This window comes from Aquarana catesbeiana, linkage group LG05, assembly GCF_042186555.1.
Source record: "Aquarana catesbeiana isolate 2022-GZ linkage group LG05, ASM4218655v1, whole genome shotgun sequence".
NCBI lineage: Eukaryota > Metazoa > Chordata > Amphibia > Anura > Ranidae > Aquarana > Aquarana catesbeiana.
Window position 1 is genome coordinate 301852930 of NC_133328.1, and position 22196 is coordinate 301875125.

Below are 22196 nucleotides of genomic sequence, written 5' to 3' on the forward strand. Positions count from 1 at the left end.
GATCATTCAGGTAGCATTTATATCCTGGAACCCATCTGCCCTTAGCTCCAGCATGCAGGCATGTGCTTAGCTGAGAACACCTCCCCCCTCCTGAAGACTCCTAGGACTCATCCACCTTACAAACCGCTCAGTGTCTGCTACCTCTCTGCCAATCCCTCCATTGGCTGCCACTCACCCACCAAATTAAATTCGAAATACTAACAATAAGTTACAAAGCCATCCACAACTCTGCCCCCAGCCACATCACTAGCTTAGTCTCAAAATACCAACCTAATCATCCTCTTCGTTCCTCCCAAGACCTCCTGCTCTTTAGTTCCCTCTTCACCTCCTCTCATATCCACCTCCAGGACTTCTCCCAAGCCTCTCCCATCCTCTGGAATACCCTGCCCCAATCTGTCAGACTATTTCCAAATCTATATACTTTTAGGCGATCCCTGAAAACTTTTCTCTTCAGAGAAGCCTACCCTACCTCCACCTAACAACTGTTTTTTATCTTCTTCAGCTCATCCTCCACAGTTATTACTCTTTCGTATCACTTGACCCTCCCTCCTGGACTGTAAGCTCTAATGAGCATGGCCCTCTGATTCTTCCTGTATTGAATTGTATTCTAAGACCCCTTTCACACTGGGGCGCTTTGCAGGCACTACAGTGCCATAAATAGCGCCTGCAAAGCTCCCTGAATGAGCCGCTGCTTTGTCTCCAATGTGAAAGCCCCGAAGGGCTTTCACACTGGAGCGGTGTACTGGCAGGACAGTGAAAAAAGTCTTGCTAGCAACATTTTTGGAGCGGTGTATACCCTTTCTCAGCTGCTAGCAGGGGATTAAAACTGCCCCGCTAGCGGCTGAATACTGCCGCTAAAATGACGGTAAAGCGGCACTAAAAATAGCGCCTTTTTGCCGCCGACCCCGCCCCAGTGTGAAAGGGGCCTTATTGTACTGTCTGCCCTACTATTGTAAAGCGCTGCGCAAACTGTCGGCACTATATAAATCCTGTATAATAATAATAATGTATGCCATCTTTTGCCTAGGCCTGAAAAGCAGGAAGCAACTGAAAAAATGTAAAAAGATGTTATACCTTCCTATCTATTTACTAATGCTAGCAGCATAACGATTAAAAATAGTCAATATTTTGACTGAGAGAGGGAAGGTCTGTTTTAAGGTAAACTGAATTAATCCATACCTCCCAACTTTTAAGATGGGAGCGAGAGACACCTATTAGCAACAGTAAGTAGGCATAGGACACATCCCCTGCCATGCCCCCAAGAAGACTTAAACAACAACAAAAAAAAGAAGATTGGTTAAACCCACAAGTGCATTTTTTATACCACTACTATTTCTTTTTACTGGCTTGTAAAATTTGCAAATGCAGCATTTTAGAAATTGGATGAGATGTTTAGCGCTGTAAAACACTTTTTGATAGATAAATAGTGCATTTTATGTACAACTATATAGATCAGACCAAAATGAGGGACAAATGAGGAGGAAAGAGGGACAGAGGGGCATTGTTCCAAATCAGGGACAGTTGGGAGCTATGAGAATCAATTGACTTTAGAACAGTTGCTGTGCTTACTGTATAGTATTAATAGCTCACTTGTTGCTTGGAATTGCACTTTAAATATATTCTAAAACTGAGTTAGGGTAGGTTTTAGCCAATCGCACGTGACCATAGTGTTGTACTACAAATGGAAAGAACACATAAGCCACTTACTTTCGCTGTTTACATGCATCTGGTTATCATCAGGGAAAAGAAGCGGTTTTGTTGCCTGCTGTTTAAATGTACAACTTTTGGCCTTCTTTTAATATTTCGTTTCTAATGCTACACAATGGCATCCTGGGCTAATTTCCATATGTCTGGTTGAACAATCATGCCTTTTTTTTTGGAGCTAGGTATCTGACAATTATATATGGCTAAAACCATCTTTATGATTAGGTTTTTACCGATTGTTTCACAGGGAAAAATGGTCTTATGTTATTAAGAAATACAAGATTGTCCTTTCCACATTTAGCTAGGGGCTCACAGTTGGTTTTTAGCAGTTTCTTCTCCATCACATTATTTTCACAGAAAGCTAAGGCAAGTACCTGAGAGCACATTACTTTTCTATAGCAGGATGGATTTGCTGTACAAACTTCTGCTTAGCTGAGGCAGAGGAAATTTATCTGCTTCTTTGTTTTCTGTTCACTATGTAAGTACTGCTGTGCACTTACCCCTCTGAGCTGTCTCACTCCATATTTTCTAAAAAGACACAATTATGAAAGCACCTTTTTCTCAACTGTTCTCCCCCTTTCATCAGGTGCTACTGAATAAAATAACTTTTATATTCTAATTGTGATGGTAGTATTGTTTTGCAGGTGACAGGACCATGTGGCATATATACAGTATATATTTTTTGTCTTTATATCATGAAAGCATAACATGACACGTAACATGACAGGGCTAATGCTATCCCTGATCAGGGCTAAGGGCTAGCCAAAAGTGTATAACAAAAAGAAAAAGGAAAGGAGAGAGTTATAGTTGCACAGGATGGGATTAAAGAGCAGTCTGCTCACATAATTTCTAAAAAAAAATCTTTGCCATTCTGAAGCTTCCCTCAAACGCTTTGCATATTATTTTATATATACTGTGATATCCGGCAGAAATCTCCCTCCACTAAGTCTGGCAGCATCCATTTTAACTGTGGGCAGCTGAAGTTGCTGCCTGTTCACTTCCTGGATTTACACAGACACACAGAGGCACACCTCCAGCTCTGCAGCTTTCATTGGCTCTCTTATGACTCATCCCCCCTCCCTTCCTGGCAAAAAAAGGGTAAAGGGCCACAGGGCCCTAATTTGGACTTTACAGGCAAGATGGACAAATTATCATAAGAGTGAGAGAGGGAGCTGTACATGATGTCATAAGCCTAGGCTAATAACCAGACAAGAAACAGGAAGTGGGCTGTATAAGAGATTTACTGACAGAAAAAAAATGTTTTACTATCCAAAGTTAAAACAACAAGGGCAGAAGATTTAATAGATGGAAAGTTGAAAAAATGACTGAAGGTCCGCTTTAAGGTCTACTTCACAACAATACATGTACCAGAAGCGATAATAGCATGTCCTTGGACACTTTACTGCCAAACAAGAAACTGGTAATCCACAATTTGCAACAACCAATTCTTTTTTTGCAATACAGCACAAATGTTTATAGATTACGGTGTCCCATATTGTCCAGTTTACTTTACTTGCTCACATCTGATGAAACATTTGACAGAAAATGTTGCTTTCTATTGCGATGATGGTCTTAAATCTACTTGATGCTTCTCTAGCATTTAATTATTGTCTTATAAAAAATGATCTTAATAAAGTGTTTATAATATAGTTGTGATTAAAAAGCCTTATTGCTTCTCCCTAAGAGGTACAGAAGAACGTAGAGCTGCTGATTTTAGTGACGTACCAAACGCCACTTGATGTTGAATATACTTGACGTGGGCAACCAAGGGGAAGAAAGCTGCAGACTTTCAGTGAAAACTCTGACCTGTACTTACCAGGTTTACAAATATTATTGAAGAAAAAACGACTTCCCTAAGTGTTGCAATTACTTTCAGGTCACTGGGCTGAACAGCACTCTGTCTTCTTTGCTGGCCTCCACTGGGGACGAGCACAGTAACCTCTCATCTGGATAACTCAGCTTGTTCTAGCGGTTGACAGGAAGCCAGGAGCACAGCACTGTCTGTGAATCTGTCAGTTCCACTTGTGACTTTGGAGATTCTTGTTAGGAGAGCAAACCTTAAGAAAAGAGAGTTATTTTTGGCCTTTCAAGCAATAGCTAGCCCTCCGAGCTGAGCTAAGGGCAGTCAGCACAGGAGTAGGTTGATGCTGATTCCATGTAAAAATCTGATTTTTTTTTTTTTTTTTTTTTTAAGGGCTGAAGCTAGAAAAAACTTTATGCCATTGTACCTCATAAGACGTTGAGCTGACCTGTTGTTATTCTGTATGTGTATATGTTTTGTAGTCTACAAGAGATGCTGAAACCTGGAAACAGTATAAAGACATCATGACACAATCACATTTCAAAATTAAAAAAATTGCTACACAACATAAGTTGCATATCTGCAGTATAATGCACTACAAGTATTATATTTAAATGTTTTTTACAACTAAAGCTATACTTGTGCTTCATAGACATACTCCTGAAACGTTTCTGATAATTATGCCATTGAGCATCCTTAGCAGGGCTGGGACAAGGGGTGGGCAAGAGAGACTGTTGCTCTGGGCGCAATTATTTACTGTAGGGATGGGGCGCCTTCCTTCTGTTGCAAGGCTGATCGAAGAAGTGACAGTGACTGCTGGGTGTAGGATCCCCTAAGCTTGCACATGATGAACAGGGGCGCACTTTGACATATTTACTCTAGGTGCTGGATGACCTTGTCCTGGCACAAATTGTTAGATTGTGTTCCCACATATGCTGTTATTCTGCAGTAGAGTAGAAGATTTAATAAATTACAAAATTTAAAATTTGATACGCAACATCAGTTGAGCAGAAATGCAGTAGAAAGCACTGAAAATATTAAATTTGTTAAATAAACTGTGCTGCATAGACAGATACCAAACTGTGTTCCTTGTTTCTTAAACTTTTTGGTTAATTGTGTATTGAAGCGTGTTACATTTTGTGCCCACATATTCTGTTAGCTTGTAGATGTGTATCCTTTTGTGATCTAGAAGAGATAATGAAATCTAGAAACGGTGTAAATAGGCAAATCAATACATGTTATGCTTGATGTGTTGTATAAACAGGTACCAAACTGTCTCTGGACTCCCCAGTTAGTAGTACAATACTTGTATTGTTCTGTTCCTATTTCTCAGGGGAAGCTTACCAGCTCCGACTCACTGAAAGATGTATTTAACTGTGTTAAAAAAAAGAACATTTCTTGTTGCCCACAGCAACCACTGGGCTTCCTACTGTTTTTGCAGTACAGAGTTAGCAATCTGTCAGAACCCTTGTTTTAATTCTATGAACAACAAGAATTGCTTTATTTAGCACACTTTACATACCTAGGCCACTATGTGGCTAAAATTTGTACTTCACACTTGCTAAGTGCTAGGGAGGTCATTGCAATAAAATAGTGACAGCCATCGCAAATAAAATGTATATTATTTGACATTTAGGCCCTCTTCGCACTGGTGTGACATACGCACTGACTTTCATGTCGCATGACGTGTATAAATCTATGGTTCCCTATGAGAGCCATCTTAACTGGTCCAACACAAGTCGGTTCGACTTTGAAAAAGGTTCCTGCATTACTTTGTTGTGACTTGGGCCTGATTTCCCCACTGTCAGTCACATTTGGAAGACTCTGTCCAGGACTCTCAGGCCATAAGATGCACACTGCATCAGGGGCAGACAAGGTGACTACAGCTAGTCCTCACAAGATCTGTGCCACTTCTCCTGGGGATTCAGCCCTGCATAGGGCCCTTTAACTTAGGTAACTACAGGATTACATTTTTGCAGCTCTGGGGTGTCCTGTTTCCATGCCCTGAACTTTCTAAGGGCCCCTCCCACACTGGCATTTATATGGGCACTAACTCCACCCATTACATGACTAGAGAAGAGATTTCTCTAAAAGCGGAGCTATCACCTGCCTATAATTTTCCCCTTACCATACTATAATGGCAACAGAGCCATCTAGTGGCAGGCAGCTAACTGCACCTGGCAACATGTTGGCTAGTATGAAAACACACTTTTGGGAAACTTGCATAGATAGGAGACTTTTTAGGCCTCTTGCACATGAATGTAATAATTTGCTGACATTTTCATGCAGAAGTTTCCTGATAGAGGCTGGCAGAAAGATCCTGAGTAAGTTAGGTTCTCTAAAGACTTTGCGTATAAACATGCACCAGTACATAAATGTGCATGCAGATATATACATGTGTAATATCCTCTTCTAGCTGCCAGTGTTTCAAGGTATGGTCTTGTGTATGGACAACATACGCGTAAATTACTGCCCTCAAATGTGACAACAATGCACCTATGTTTAGATTTGTAAAAAAAAAAAAAAAAAGGCGCTACATGGTTACAAACATGGCATTTTTTTCTCTGTGTGTAAGAAGCTATATTGTTCATTAAAAGTTATCACTTATGTTTACAATCCAAACTGATTTTTTTTTCAGGTTACAAGACATGCTAATGGACTATCAGGCATTTACTAATAAAATCCCTGCTCTGCTGAAGCCTCTCATGTCACCTTTCATCACCCAAATTGAGGAGGTGCTGTCTCCAGGCCTCACACAGCTTTCCTGGACCTCTCTTAACATTGATAAATGTAAGTATACAGAGTTTGTTTGCAGACAACACTTTAGGCTTCATGCACACTGGACGTTTTTACAGCTGCTGTTTTTGGCTTCAGACGTTTTTTTCTGCAGCCAGTAAACTGCCCAGTATCCATGCACACATAGGCTGTTATCAGTGTTTTTTTGGCAGGGACATTTTCTGTCTGGAACCCCCCCTCCCCCAGAACTAGTGGGTTTAAGAGGAGTTTTCAGCTGTAAAAACGCTCTAACTCTGATAAAAGCTTAACCGACCAGTGCACGCCAATGTACGTCGGCAGAATGGCGCTGGTAGGCAAAAGGGCGTACAGGTACGTCCCCTTTAAGAAGCGGTGTCTCCGTGACCGCGGGTCCCGCAGACTCGATGTCCGCCGCGTGCCTGCGATTGTGTCACGGAGAGGTAGAACAGGGAAATGCTTTTGTAAACAAAGCATTTCCCCGTTCTGCCTAGTGACAGGACAGTGATCACAGCTCTCTCTCAAATGACAATGGTCCCAAAATAGTGTCAAAAATGTCCGATGTTTCCGCCATAATGTTGCAGTCCCAATAAAAATCGCAGATCACCGCCATTACTAGTAAAAAAATAAAAATAAAAATGCCATAAAACTATCCCCTATTTTGTAGACGCTATAAATTTTGCGCAAACCAATCAATATGCGCTTATTGCGATTTTTTTTTTTTTTTTTTTTACCAAAAATATGTAGAAGAATACATATCAGCCGAAACTGAGGAAAAAAATAGTTTTTTTATATATTTTTGGGGGATATTTATTATAGCAAAAAGTAAAAAGTTTTTTTTTATAGCGAAAACAAAAACGCAGAGGTGATCAAATAACACCAAAAGAAGGCTCTATTTGTGGGGAAAAAAAGGATGCCAATTTTGTTTGGGTACAACGTCGCACGACAGTGCAATTGTCAGTTAAAGCGACGCAGAGCAAAAAGTGCTCTGGTCAGAAAGCGGATAAAATCCTCCAGGGCTGAAGTGGTTAAAAACGCTGAAAAACATAAAAAACAAAACCGCTGAAAAACACAACTATTCTGCATTTATCAGCGTTTTTGAGCCATATCTCCCATTTTGTGGGAGTGTAGTTTTGCTAAAAAAAGCCAAAAAACACTACAGCTGAAAAACGCTAAAAAAGCAGAAAAACACTACTACAAAAGCATAACCAAACCAAAGCAATAATCAATAGCCATTTTAAAGTTAATAGAGGAGTGGGCACACAAGCCGGATTAAAGTAGTATTAAAGTAATTTTTTTTTCTAAATTAGGTAAGAAAAACATAACTCACAGTTTTTTTTAGTCTCCTTGGAGCATGTTTTTCAATTGTCACCTGGCTGTGCCACTATATTCCTATTCTCTCTGTGCCACTGGGACCTATGGAGTCCTGTGGAATTCTCAGCAGCGTGCGCATTTCCACTCAAAATTACAAATCTGTATGCAGTCATTCAGAACACCACACACAAGCAGCATGACAGAAAAAGTGAAGAGGATGCCACGCCTCTCCTCCACAGTGGTGATTGACATCGGCTTTGTATCTCTCTCAATGCTGACTGTGTGTGCACGGCACTTTAAAAGGCTGTGTGTAGAGTACATAGACTCCATAGGACCCAAGGGGGCACAAGGGGCACAGAGATAACAGAAACATGCTGCACAGCCAAGGGACAATTGAAAAAGGGAGGAAATAAAAAAATATCCAGGTACAGCTTACTAAGACTGGAAAGGGAATCTGGTTAGGGAACTATAACATGCTTGGAAGAGTGGGCTATATCAGCAAACATTGTTATACTGCCCTGAATGATAAAATGACAGTGTCCCTTTGAAGGCATGGTAAACATTCCTAATTGCACCTTATGTTATTTACCTGCATAAGATCTGCATTGATTATATAATTTCATGGTGTAATTTGTTACCCTGTATGTTCACACCTATAGTACAGTAAATCTTCACATTCCTGTGCTGTCAGTTTCAGTTTTTGTTGAAACATTGTGGTTCGGCACAAGATAATGCATTGACTCTGTCTGAAGTGTGAGACCTACCATTTCCTGTGAAGAAACTATATATCCCACAATCACTGGGTCTCTCAATCTGGTGCTTGGACAGGTGATGGCTACACCACAATTTTATTATTTTGTAGAAAAAAAATATATAGTAATAGAAATATATGAATACAAAATTCACATTAAAATACACTGTGCAAAACCTCGGTGCGGTTGGTTTTGCACAGAGTGGCCCTGATCCTCCTCTTCTGGGGTCCCTCAGCAGCGCTCCTGGCTCCTCTTCTCCTCGAGTGCCCCGTTGGAGAGCCGCTCTCTCTCAGGGCACTCGTGCGGGGGCGCTCCCGTATCCTGCTGCTGCTTCTATTGACTCCCACGTCATTGGATTTGATTGACAGCAGCGGGAGCCAATGGTTGTGCTGCTATCAATTTATTCAATCAGGACCCAATACACTGGCTGTAGCTGGTGTGCTCGTCGCTGGAAAGACTGCGTTCAGGTAAGTAAAGAGGGGGCTCTAGGGGGCAGCTGCATCACAGGAGGTTTTTCACCTTACTGCATAGAATGTAGTAAGGTGAAAAACCCTGCGGGTTTACAACCACTTTAGGTGCTGTGTGACCTGAAACAGGAAGTTGTCCTGTCTCCTTGGTGCATAGAGATCGGCTGGCTGAAGCAATACATGGACATAGAGGAATTGACCAGCCACTACAAACTGCAGCCACAGCATGTGAGCCCATCATTACAAGGTAAGGCAAACAACACAACAAATATACAGTAACTGCACTAATACCAAGTTAAAATAACAAAAGCATGTAACAGCGCACTAATGCCTTTAGCAATGGTGATTAATACATTTTACCATTTATTTGAAAATGCCTTTCTTTTATTTCAGACGTTGCAAATGTTTACAGTTCACTGAGAGACATAGAGCAGATATGTAAGGAAGCCTCAGATATATTGGAGTGCCGAATTGAAAAATTACTATTAGACATATCAGAAACAGCACTGGTGGATTTGCCCGAAGATGATGCCATTACTGTACCAGGTTTTCTAGAGAGGACAGACAAAGTTATTGCTGCAGCGGCAGATACATTGGCTATGTAGGTATTCTGATGTTTTAGATTCCAAATTTGATAGACTGCAATAATTTTACACTTGAATAGCTCTAGATCAAAGAAAGGTGTAATATATTTTTGAAAATAAAAGATTGCACTTTACAAAATATTTACATATGCAATATATTTGAATACACTGTCATATTACAGCATTTGAATATTTTTTTTAGCTTAAATATGTATCCACTATTTAAAAGTCTAGACTGTCCATAATTTTGAAAGGGTGCCTTGAGATTGTCTGTGATTTTTAAAGGGTGCATTAAAGGGGTTGTAAACCCCTGCGGTTTTTCACCTTAATGCATTCTATGCATTAGGGTGCAAAACCTCCTTTAGTGTAGCAGCCCCCCCAGTGCCCCCGTTTGACTTACCTGAACCCTGTCTTTCCTGCAACGGGAACAAGCACATCAGCTCCAGCTGGTGTCTCGTGTCCTGATTGGATAGATTGATAGCAGCACAGCTATTGGCTCCCGCTGCTGTCAATCAAATCCAATGACACAGGAGCCGGAGGGGGGGGGCGGGGCAGAGTCCTGCTGTCTGTGTCAATAGACGCAGCAGCATGACACAGGAGCTTGCCCGCATGGGTGCCCCGAGGGAAAGTGCTTCTCCGACGGGGCACTTGAGAAGAGGAGGAGCCAGGAGTGCTGATGAGGGACCCCAGAAGGGGAGGATTGGGGCCACTCTGTGCAAAACCAACTACACAAAGGAGCTAAGTATAACATGTTTGTAACTAAAAAAAGGTTGAGAAACACTGTGCTAGACAGACAACATTACCAAAGCAAGGAATAATGTATGCCAGTCCATGAGCTATAAAGAGAATATGAGAATTGGAAATGTATAAGATACTGCCAACATCCTTAATTAAATGGAATGGGAGAAAGTATGCAAATAGTGCATGGAAAGTCTCCCCTTAGGACTTTTAAGGCAGAAAAGCATAAAGAGTAACAATATGTAAAAAAAAATACACATAAGTGCCAACTTTATTATTTTGTAGAAAAAAATATATAGTAATAGAAATATATGAATACAAAATTCACTTTAAAATACACCAATGAATCAATTGTATACAAGGTAGTTATATCAACCCAAAGCTCACAATCCACTGCCTGAAACGAGTTGAGGTCAGACAGATAGATTTACAGCATATATCCCGACATGTTTCTGAGATTTCACATTGATATATAATATTCCTTCATCAGGGGAATTACAATTGGTTGAATTGATCCTTGTATAGACGGGATTCATTACAAATCAAATCAAGATAAAAACAATAACCAGGAAGGAACAGGCTGGCTGAGAGGTCCACAGAGATATAGGATGGGCAGTCATGGATTAAAAGCCAATCACCGCAGCGCATCCACATGAGAAGCCTGTTTGGAGTCTAGCATTCAAGATAAACTTTAGCTTGTACATATCTGAGATGCAGACCTCTGGGCGGCAGTCCAATGACTGACTAGACTTTAAATATTAAGGTTAGAAACTCAAACCTTAAGAATTAGTCTAATTTTTCCGCTGTGCATTAGATTTTGCAGTAGTTTTGGGTCAATTAAGATGAAGTAAAATTTTGAGGTGGATTTTATGAGAATTCAGCGAAGACAATGTTACTTTATTACTTTTCTACATTCCCCCTAGCTGGGTAAATCACATATGATACATAGCTACATATGCAGATACACAAAAGGAAAAAATGGTTCTATACCTTGTTTGGGTTATTGGGGGGATTAACAAGAAGTGATACAGGCAGCTTAATTAGGAGCGACCTATTTCCTGTCATATGTCATGTCTGTGGCAGACTCCGCACAGAGAGTCGTTTGGCTGTAGCGGAAAGCTCAGCATTCATCTGTCGGCTCTGCTCATGCCGTATAATCGATGCACGAGCAGTGAGAGGGATGTGAGCTGTCTACAGGTTGTTTACATCCTGTACGACAGGTCCGACCTGATGGGGATCTGCTGCAGTTTTTATATTGAAAATTGCCTCATTCCCTCTGTTAATTAGGTGCAGGCCCTGTGACAGCTTCTATTTCACTCTGAAATATTGTGTTTAAGCACATGCATTTGTTTCATTGTGAACCTTGCATTAATACATTTCTTCTTTGTGAGTGGACTTTTATAACTTATTTGATTGTGTGATAGCATTAGACTCAAATCAAAGAGTCCACAAATATCCCCTTTTTGCTATCCTAAAATGTTAGTTTTATTCAGCAGTATCTGCATTCCAGTACTGCGTGATTGTAAAGGTAAAAGTACTTGTGTAAGCATGTATTTAATGTTATAAACATGACGAGGAACATGCTTAGAAGGATTTGCAAGGGTTTCTTTTTGTCAGTACACGTTTAGCCCATCATTTTGCATTGTAGTAATGCAATATCTTTGAAATAATTACAAAAATTAACAGAAATCTTTTCAACAGCAAGAGTAGAGATAGATAAACAATTAATCTGAAGCATAAAAAATAATTAACAGAATGATGTAGGTAAGTGTTCCTGGAGTCTCTGCAACCCCCCATGCCAAAACAGTCCCAGTCATCTTAACCATTTTCAAAGCACTTTATTCTCTTATTAAATATACAGCACTGTGGTCTATCTCTCTATATATAATTTGACTAAGAAAGTAAGAATATTCTCTCCTAACTAAGGTCAGCAGTTCAGCTCTGACTATTTGTCTGACATACAGATAGACGCAAAGGGTAGCAAAGAAAGGCAAAGGTCTATTGTTATTTATGTGATGCAAAGGGCAAGGATGTGCAGTAACCTATAGTAGACAGTTAAAATACCACTTTCAGCAGTTTAGCATAGTCGTACAAATAAAATATGACTTCCTATTTAAAGGATAGAATTTTCTATTTCATTTCTTTTTTTTTTTTTTTCGTAGAGATATGCATGTTAAATGGTCAACCAAAGAAAGAAATAATGAGATTTTTATTTCAGCCGTCATTATTAATGGAGGTGGGCTAACTATGTCTTACATAAAGATGGGCATTAAAAAAAAGATTCTATTATTATAATTAATTCTGTATATGACAAATCACGTTTAGGGTTCGGGTTAAAAGTACATTTTTTTTTAAGTTAGCTTAATGCTCTCCAGAATGTAATTTTTCTTCCCTGCACTCATCTTTCCCCTCCACAATACAGTATATAAAAGCTTTTTTTTCAACTTTTTTTTTCATTACGGCTACGCCCCCTCCGCCATTTTCACCTAGGTGAGAATGACATGTACCTATTCCTACAGCCTTCTGGGATATCCCAGTCACTAATCCTAGGAGGTTGCAGGAGCAGGGACATACAGTGGTCAGAGGGCAGATCTGGTTGCATGTCATCAGGGACTAACTGCAAGATCTCAGAAGAGATAGCCAGTTCCTGATGATATAAGAAGGTGGTGTGAGCCCCGGCATGTGGCAGTAGAGCAGTGGATTGCAGCAGGACAATGATAGATTTGCTGAGCAGGTGAGTATGTCTTCTGAAGAGAACCCTGCATAACAGATAAGGGTGGATAGGGAAAAAACTCAAGGGCAGGAGTGAAGTTCCTGCCTAAGTGTTAAAAGGTAATTTTAAGAGTTACATTAAGGGTTAACATTGGTTTGGAGTTATAGGTTAATTTTTTTGGGGTGGCTTAAAGGGTATTTCCAAGTGGAGCAGCACAGTATAGATCACTGAAATAGTGGGTGGCAGGTGTTAGACTGGCTCAGCGGCACTCCGGGGGGTGAGGGCAAGGACAATTGTACCAAAGGTTTGGAGGAATATGTGATTCATTACTCCTCCTTACACATGAAGGTGCTGGTGCTTGGCTAGTCAGGCACTCATTGCAGTCACATGAGGCAGGGAAGATAGTCCCAGCTGTGTAAAGCTCCCAATGTATGAACTGCAGGTTACCCAGGGCTTCCCCTCTATCTGAGGCCCAACAAAGTGGTAGGAAAGCAAAGGGAAGGTAAGTATGTGCAGTTGGCAGGGCTTGCATTAAAGTTAACCTGTTATTTTTCCACCAGGGCCAAGCCAAAGGGCAAGATTTACAGCCTCTGCTGCTGAGGTAGTTCACAGTTAATGGAGGGGGCACATTATGTCTTGGGTGATAAAGTACCTTGTGCTGGCACTGTTTGCCATTCATGATCAACAGAAGCTATATAATTAAAAATGCGTTTACAATCCAGCTGTATTATTGGAGCCCTTTCTTGGGGGCAAGAGAAATGGGATATTGCGCTTATCCTGTAGGCAAATAAGAGAATCAGAACCTTCTCTAAGTGAACGAGTTGGTTTGATAATAAAGTTGTTAGTTCCTCTACCCTGGACAGGGCCTCTGTGAACAGAGGGGTATTCCATCCTGAGAAATTAATCTGTAATCAAAACAAAGTAATTGAGAGAAGAGGAACTACTGCAACCAGCATATAACTATAAATATATACAGTACATGCACATCAGTATAGAAATGATACAAGGTGTTTTTTTTTTTTTTTTTTACATAAAGTGTTTTTGAGAATTTGTCAACATATATTGACAACATTGTGGTCATACTATAAAGTGATTGTACAATACATGAACCTCTGAAAAAGTTTACAGAGGGTACAATATGTTTTCAAATGAAAGGATGGTAACACTAAGGTTACAAGTAATGTATTTAGAAAGAATACCACGTTTTGTATATAAGAAACAACAATAAACAAATGGTAAACAAACAAATGTCACAAAGGCCTCGCTATGTTATTCATTGTATGCTTTTCTGGCAAAGTAGGTGATATAGTCGGATTTAGTAGAAAAGCATACAATGAACACTTGTAACCTTAGTGTTACCATCCTTTCTTTTGAAAACATATTGTTCATCCAGTGTACAAACACATGTTATCAACAAAGAGCCTACTAGGAGTCCTAGTAGAATTATGCACATGTACCTGGGTATACTGTATATAGTTGTTAATAGACATACCTCCAGATGAATGTTGTAGCAAAGTCCAGTTGCAGGAGCCCATGAGGATGATGGGGTGTCTATGTGTTGGAGACACATAGACGTAGAGTCAACCTGTCTACTATGTGCTTTAGACCCTCTCTAGCATTGTATAATAGTCTCTTCTTGTCCAGGATTTAATAGCCTGAACAGGAAATGTGGCTGAAAACGTTCTCTCTCTCCCCATTTGCTCCTTCCAAGCTCTCAAAGCCAATGCCCCAGAGGCAGGAAGTACTTGCATAATACATTGGGGATGGAAAGTATTCAGACCCCCTTAAATTTTTCACTCTTTGTTATATTGCAGCCATTTGCTAAAATCATTTAAGTAAATTTTTTTTTCCTCATTAATGTACATACAGCACCCCATATTGACAGAAAAACACAGAATTGTTGACATTTTTGCAGATTTATTAAAAAAGAAAAACTGAAATATCACATGGTCCTAAGTATTCAGACCCTATGCTGTGACACTCATATATTTAACTCAGTTGCTGTCCATTTCTTCTGATCATCCTTGAGATGGTTCTACACCTTCATTTGAGTCCAGCTGTGTTTGATTATACTGATTGGACTTGATTAGGAAAGCCACACACCTGTCTATATAAGACCTTACAGCTCACAGTGTATGTCAGAGCAAATGAGAATCATGAGGTCAAAGGAACTGCCTGAAGAGCTCAGAGACAGAACTGTGGCAAGGCACAGATCTGGCCAAGGTTACAAAAATTTCTCTGCTGCACTTTTTCCTAAGAGCACAGTGGCCTCCATAATCCTTAAATGGAAGACGTTTGGGACGACCAGCACCCTTCCTAGAGCTGGCCGTTCGGCCAAACTGAGCTATTGGGGGAGAAGAACCTTGGTGAGAGAGGTAAAGAAGAACCCAAAGATCACTGTGGCTGAGCTCCAGAGATGCAGTCGGGAGATGGGAGAAAGTTGTAGAAAGTCAACCATCACTGCAGCCCTCCACCAGTCGGGGCTTTATGGCAGAGTGGCCCGACAGAGGCCTCTCCTCAGTGCAAGACACATGAAAGCCTGCATGGAGTTTGCTAAAAAATACCTGAAGGACTCCAAGATGGTGAGAAATAAGATTCTCTGGTCTGATGAGACCAAGATAGAACTTTTTGGCCTTAATTCTAAGTGGTATGTGTGGAGAAAACCAGGCACTGCTCATCACCTGTCCAATACAGTCCCAACAGTGAAGCATGATGGTGGCAGCATCATGCTGTGGGGGTGTTTTTCAGCTGCAGGGACAGGACAACTGGTTGCAATCGAGGGAAAGATGAATGCGGCCAAGTACAGGGATATCCTGGATGAAAACCTTCTCCAGAGTGCTGAGGACCTCAGACTGGGCTGAAGGTTTACCTTCCAACAAGACAATGACCCTAAAATAACGAAGGAGTGGCTTCACAGCCACTCCGTGACTGTTCTTGAATGGCCCAGCCAGAGCCCTGACTTAAACCCAATTGAGCATCTCAGGAGAGACCTAACAATGGCTGTCCACCAACGTTTACCATCCAACCTGACAGAACTGGAGAGGATCTGCAAGGAGGAATGGGAGAGGATCCCCAAATCCAGGTGTGAAAAACTTGTTGCAACTTTCCCAAAAAGACTTATGGCTGTATTAGATCAAAAGGGTGCTTCTACTAAATACTGAGCAAAGGGTCTGAATACTTAGGACCATGTGATATTTCAGTTTTTCTTTTTTAATAAATCTGCAAAAATGTCAACAATTCAGTGTTTTTCTGTCAATATGGGGTGCTGTGTGTACATTAATGAGGAAAAAAGGGGGGTCTGAATACTTTCCGTCCCCACTGTATATTCATAGGCATTCACATATTCAGACAGTAATGTGCAGTAGATACCTACCGGGACATTAGTAAAATAAGTATTGTTGTAATGACTGAAATACACAAAAGCTACCTGCAACAGAAGAAATCTGTTGTATTTAAAAAACCGTGACACCAAAATTTTCCCTATACCGTACATGTATACATTGCAATAGTTTTGTGTCCTCATTAAATTTACCCTTTCTACTATGATAAATTTCAGGCAAAGCAAGCAAGTCGAGCTCTGTTTGTATGAAATGATTGATGCACTAAAGAATAGGCTAAAACCTTCGGACAGGAACAGTCTACAGGTAATCAATGTTGTTTCATCTTGTGGTGACATCTGCATACACTGTTCCAGTGAGAAGCACTGACATAATTATTAGGCTTAAATATGTGAAAGTGTTGTAAATAGGTTCACATTTTGTTAGCAATGATCAGAACAATCTAAAATAGTGGTCAGGTATCAAGCAGGTATTTTTTCCTCTCGTATCATTTTCTAACTAATTCTAGTTAGGAGGTCTACAAGCCTCCTACTGTTACCTTATAGAAATAATTAAGGGTCCTCCTTTCCATTAATAAAGCAATCAGTGTCAATAGCAGACTTTTTAATATCATTTTGCATTTGTCTTTAACAGCTACAGTACTCAGTAGCAAACCTGGATTACAAGACATCTAGAAATACCGGCCAATCAATTAGACGGTGTCTATTATTAATGAACTGACCACTGAAAAATGTAGAGCAGCAATAACACTTACAATCTTCTACACTTCCTGAACATTATATTCTTAATCGCCCATATTTGGTACAAATGCTACTGGCTATAAGGCAGGTTTAAATATAAAAATTATACACTTGTCTTATCCTGATATAAACAGTGTCTATGTAAGTGAAAAACAATAATAATCAAATCCCATAAAATATTGATTCTAATCCAAAAGAGAATGCCCCCTATATCACCACAATATAAATCCTTTGTTCTCTTATGCCGAAAATCTTCAGCTATATCAATCCTTTCACCATCCTTATTCCTCAAGTGGAAAGGAGGCTTAGCAGAGTTTAACGACCCCTTATAAAAAGTGAGTCATACAATGTTTTACGGTATACTTTCGGCTTGCTCTAAACGCTAAGGAAATCCTTTAGTTGAGGTACATCTTTCTCTCTTTTACTCAGTCACAATGGAATGTATCATAAGAAGCAGTGGAGGCTGGTGCTCAAAATTTTGGGAGGGGGGGGGCTTAAATTAACATCCCCCCCGCACGAGACAGACGGCAGCCATCACCCCCCCTCACCACCGCCACCCGCGGGAGACTGACGGCAGCTCTAATCATGTGCTTCAAAAGAAACCACATTGGATCCACATGTAGATTAGGGGGCCGGACGCATGGAGGCTCCCTAATAAAGCGGCCGCCACTGATCAGAAGAAAACAGACCTTATAGTGTAGAAAATCGATTTGCAAAAAAATTCAAATAAGCATACAATTTACTCACAAGCATCGGTCATTCACAACTTTTAACCCCTATATAATCAAGCAGGTGGAACACTCACAAGAAAAAAATGACCCAGTAAACATATACGTAGGTCAATAACAAATTTCATAAGATGTTCATTCATAAAATCCTCAATTATGTATATAAGTAGGTAAAGGAAGTTAACATCAAGGGGCAATCAAGGGTTTAACTGTGTGCCTAAAAAGAGTGTACTGCGTGCAATATGTGCTGCTTTGCAGGGAGAAGAAACAGCCAGATTGCTGCTCTGCGGACAGAGTCCTGTGTGTTTGGACACAGCCGATCAGCAGGTCTCAGCCAAAAAACATTGGCTGACACCTGCTGACAAAATCACTCTGTGTCCAACCACAGTGCAGGTCAGCAGGGGGCACACGCATGTGCACCCCAAACCCGGAAGCAAGTCAGTGACGTATATTTATGCCACTGAGCCCGCAGTTACCGTTCACTGACAGTAAATGTACTGTGACTGAGTGGCAAGTAGTTAAACTCCACTTCCAAACGCATGCATAAAATACACTTACACAATAATAATCCACATACACCATCACTTTAAAATGTAATGTGGAAGCTTGCAGTGCAATTTCAGTGTGCAGTCCCTTTAAGGACCAGATGACCCTTGCTCATAGTGGACAAAGGCTTACCAAAAGTGTCCTAATAGTAGTGGCCCAATCAGAGTCCTTTTGACGGGCCCCTCTTGATGTTAAAGAGCCCTCCTAAGATTGTTCCTCAGGACCCACAGGTACAATTCCTCAAATTTGGTTCCTCAAATTCCTCAAATCCTCGAATCCAGTTCAATGCACTAAAAGTGTAGTATTCATATTGAAATCATAAAGCAGGCGTTTGAATACCCTGAAGCGCGGATCCATTGATAAATAACGCTTTATCAAATATACTCACAAACATGCAAAATTAGCAGACTCCCTTTAAAACACTATGAAATATGCAACTTCTGGGTTCAACGTGACATCACTTCCCGGTCGACGTGTGTTTCATCATGTGACTTCCTCCTGAGGTTTATAAGGCAGGTTTACATTTAGGAAATGTTAATACTGAAGCATACCTATACTCACGGATAAAAATTGTATATATTGCAGCTTAGATGTAATGCCTTCATATTTTTCAAGCTTTTTTTCCTTTAATTTCACAATTTAACACCAGTCTGTCCTAGGGTAAAAAGGATAATTTACAATGCTGTATTTATGAAGAAGTTGAGTTATCACCCTGGGACAGGACTGCAGAAATCTCTCCCTTCCCTTCTTTATTATATAGAGGGGAGATCATTTTTTTTAGTTCTTAGAGATAACTGAGAACCATGTGGGACGTTTATCAAAGCTTGAGCAGAAGGAAACTATGCATTGTAACCAATCAGCTTCTATCTTACAGTTGAAGGCTTAATTGAACAAGCTGGAGATAGAAGCTGATGCCATGCACAGCTGCTCTCAGATTTTGTCTGCTGCAGTTTTGATCAAAAAACTGATAAAACAGCAGCACAGGCAGAGCGCACACAAAGTTATCAGTTGTGATATTTCTTGCAAGATCAACAGGTATTGTTTGCATTCATCAATCAGATATAACAAACCATTTTCAGTGGTATATTTAACTGTCAACAAGGACCAAATAAGAGAATTTTATTGTTAGAGTTTGCGTTGTACATATTATTTAAGACAAATTTTTTTTTTACATTTTTTAATTTTTTTTTTAAATATGATTTTGTTGCAGGACTCATTTGCTTGTTTGCATCTTGACGCTAAACAAAAAACTCGCTGTCAGGAATGTCTTCCTTGTAGTTACTATAATGTGATGGGCCATTTATGTCAGAAAAATACAGACTCTCTTGTGAAATGTAAGTGCCACCTTTTTATTTATTTTTTTGTTTGCTTTATTAAAGTCTTTAATAATATGCGTTCATGACCGGACCCCACTTATTGCCAACATTTTTCTTCCCTTATTTGTATGCACATAGTGTTTTAGAATAGGTGCTAGGTTCAGACATTTCTCAATAAAAGTATTTAAGCAACTGCTCTGACAAAGACAATGCTTTTACTTTTTGATATGAGTAATATTTTTTTTTTTTTTTTGTATGTGTGAATGTTTAGGGTGCACTTATTTCCCATCATCCTTGCCAATTCTTTCATGTAGTTTTGATGGATGGCGTGCCCCCTAATTGAGGGGAGTCAACACAGGCAGTTTTTATAATGTTTAATAGCTCACTATTTTTTATTTTATTATACAGCGCAAAATGAAGAAAATTCTTTGCTAATTACAGCATTGCTAAAATCATGGCATAATCACTGGGCTTCAGGAATGTGCAATAGGGTTGATTTACTAAAACTAGAGAGGGCAAAATTTGGTGCACCTGAGCATAGTAGTCAATCAGCTTCCAACTTCAGCTTGTTCAATTAAGTTTGACAAAAGAACCTGGAAGTTGGTTTCTATGCAGAGCTGCACCAGATTTTGCACTCTCTAGCTTTAGTAAATCAATCCCAATGTGAACATCTTGTTTTTTTACAGATACTTCCATTTTTTCCCCCTGTTCTGTCCCCACTATGCATTTCCCTGTGTGTAGCTCGACATGCAGCTAAAGCCTCCTATTCTGCAATGAGCCACACTGAAGGGAAGATTTACTAAAGCTGGTGCACTCGGATCCTGGTGCAGGTGTGAATGGTAGCCAATCAGCTTCTAATTTCAGCTTGTTCAAGTAAGCTTTGGCAATAAAACCTGGAAGCTGATTGGTTTCTATGCAGAGTTGAAGCAGACTTTGAGCTCTCCAGCTTTAGTAAATAACCCCCTGAGTGTCATTTTGAAGCTTTATTAACAAAAGTGGGTGGGTGAAACCATAAAGAAAAAAAAAATACAGATACATCTCAGTATATGAAATATACAGAAATACAATGAATATGCTAGGTTGAAGATGGCGATAATTAATTCTCACCAGCATTTAGGGGATGCAAGCAGATGCAAGTTTTAGTCCAACATGTGCTCTGATAGCTGGTTCCTTTTTTCAACCTCTAAGATGGAGTCTGAGTTCCCAGGATGCACCTGTTTCCCTTCCTTAGATTGAAGAATGATGGGAACTTTTGTTGAAGGTGAACAGTTTCTAATTTCTGCAAAAACAGTAAATTTACCACTGCTACTTGCTTCATCCTGTGGTCAAATCTGGTATTGCAGACAAAACAACTTAATTAATATCCTGCTGGAGGCAGAACATCCCCTATGTGAACAAGACTTAAGAAATTAAAAAGCATTTTCAAAAAAGAGTTAATCATAAAATCTATTAATGTATTATGAATACATGCCTCTCGGGTATGCACATTTATTAGTTATGTTTTCTTTCCTTTTCTTATTTTATAGGCACAAAAGTTTCATTAGACACTTTAAAACGTCGATTGCACACAGTCAGTTCCAAATATCAGACAACAAAACTCACAAAAGATCATACCTCAAACCCACTTTTCAAAGCTGAGATCCATCTTGCCATTCCAAATGTTGTCATGCGACCAAGTCTGGAAGACATACAGGTAAGAAAATGTTCATTAACGTGTAGCTGTATGACCTGTAAAAAGCGAAGGCTGTTGAACAGAAGGCACCATAAAATGCCACAGCACACCTTTCATTGGCCTTGTGCCCTGCACAGACCACTCCTAATATTATAGGCACTACAGGTGTCCTTGTAGAGCTCCTTTTGATCTGGAAATATATTTAATTAATCTATATCTATATATACAGTACTGTATCTGATAATCCAAAAGTGAAGGAGGGTTTGTAAATGTAACCAGGTGCTGGGCTACAGCAATATGGGGAAGAAGACATTATCTTTTATTCTTCATTCCCTCTACTGAGATACCAATGTTATGCTGCTTCATTCTCCTCCTGCGATTAAGAGGGAGAGCTAAAGTCAAGCAAGCCTATAGACTTCTATGCAGAATGCTGAGAATACTGAAAGCTGTAGCTTGAGATGGCAGCCATATAATGGGACAAAAAGAATCCCTAAATTACAGATCCCATTAGCTACTGTGCAATAGGAGGAATGGAGAAATTAGTTTTATTAAACTGCCCAAGAAAGGAGACCATACAAGGAGACCATACCATTGGAGATTCGAGCTAGAGACTGGAAGTGAGGACACCTGGGGCAACAAGGCATTGCCAACATCACAGCACCTTCACTGCTGCGGTAGGGAGATTGGATCATCCACCACTGATCACCAGAGGCTTTCAGGGAGAAACCGAGGGCTCCTCTTCTACAGTCACAACGACACTGCGGCATCCCAGGCACTAATAAGAGGGTTATTTGCCCATTGCTGTTACTGCAAGCAGGGACTGAGCCACTGTGTATGTGGTTTTTGTTTAGAAAATTACATTTATTCCAAAATCTAATTTTACAAGCAGACAACATTTTTAAGTACTTTCAAGCTATAGTGCATTTGTCAAGTCAATACATGTGCTAAGAATTGTTGTACAAATGTTCTTAAACCGTGAAAAGGCCTCATCTAAACATGTGGTTGGGGGGCAGTAAAAATGTCCGGTGGAGC

General features: G+C 40.0%; 1 protein-coding gene across 1 annotated transcript in view; it reads left to right on the forward strand.

Annotated features, from left to right (window-relative positions):
- LOC141144794 (dynein axonemal heavy chain 5-like) overlaps nucleotides 1–22196 on the forward strand; it is a 454887-nt gene that overhangs the window by 76677 nt on the left and 356014 nt on the right. Inside the window, exons 21-25 of the mRNA XM_073630823.1 lie at nucleotides 6144–6295; nucleotides 9183–9390; nucleotides 16381–16468; nucleotides 19387–19510; nucleotides 21019–21185. Of these exons, the coding sequence (XP_073486924.1) occupies nucleotides 6144–6295; nucleotides 9183–9390; nucleotides 16381–16468; nucleotides 19387–19510; nucleotides 21019–21185 (739 nt within the window). The remainder of the gene's footprint in view (nucleotides 1–6143; nucleotides 6296–9182; nucleotides 9391–16380; nucleotides 16469–19386; nucleotides 19511–21018; nucleotides 21186–22196) is intronic.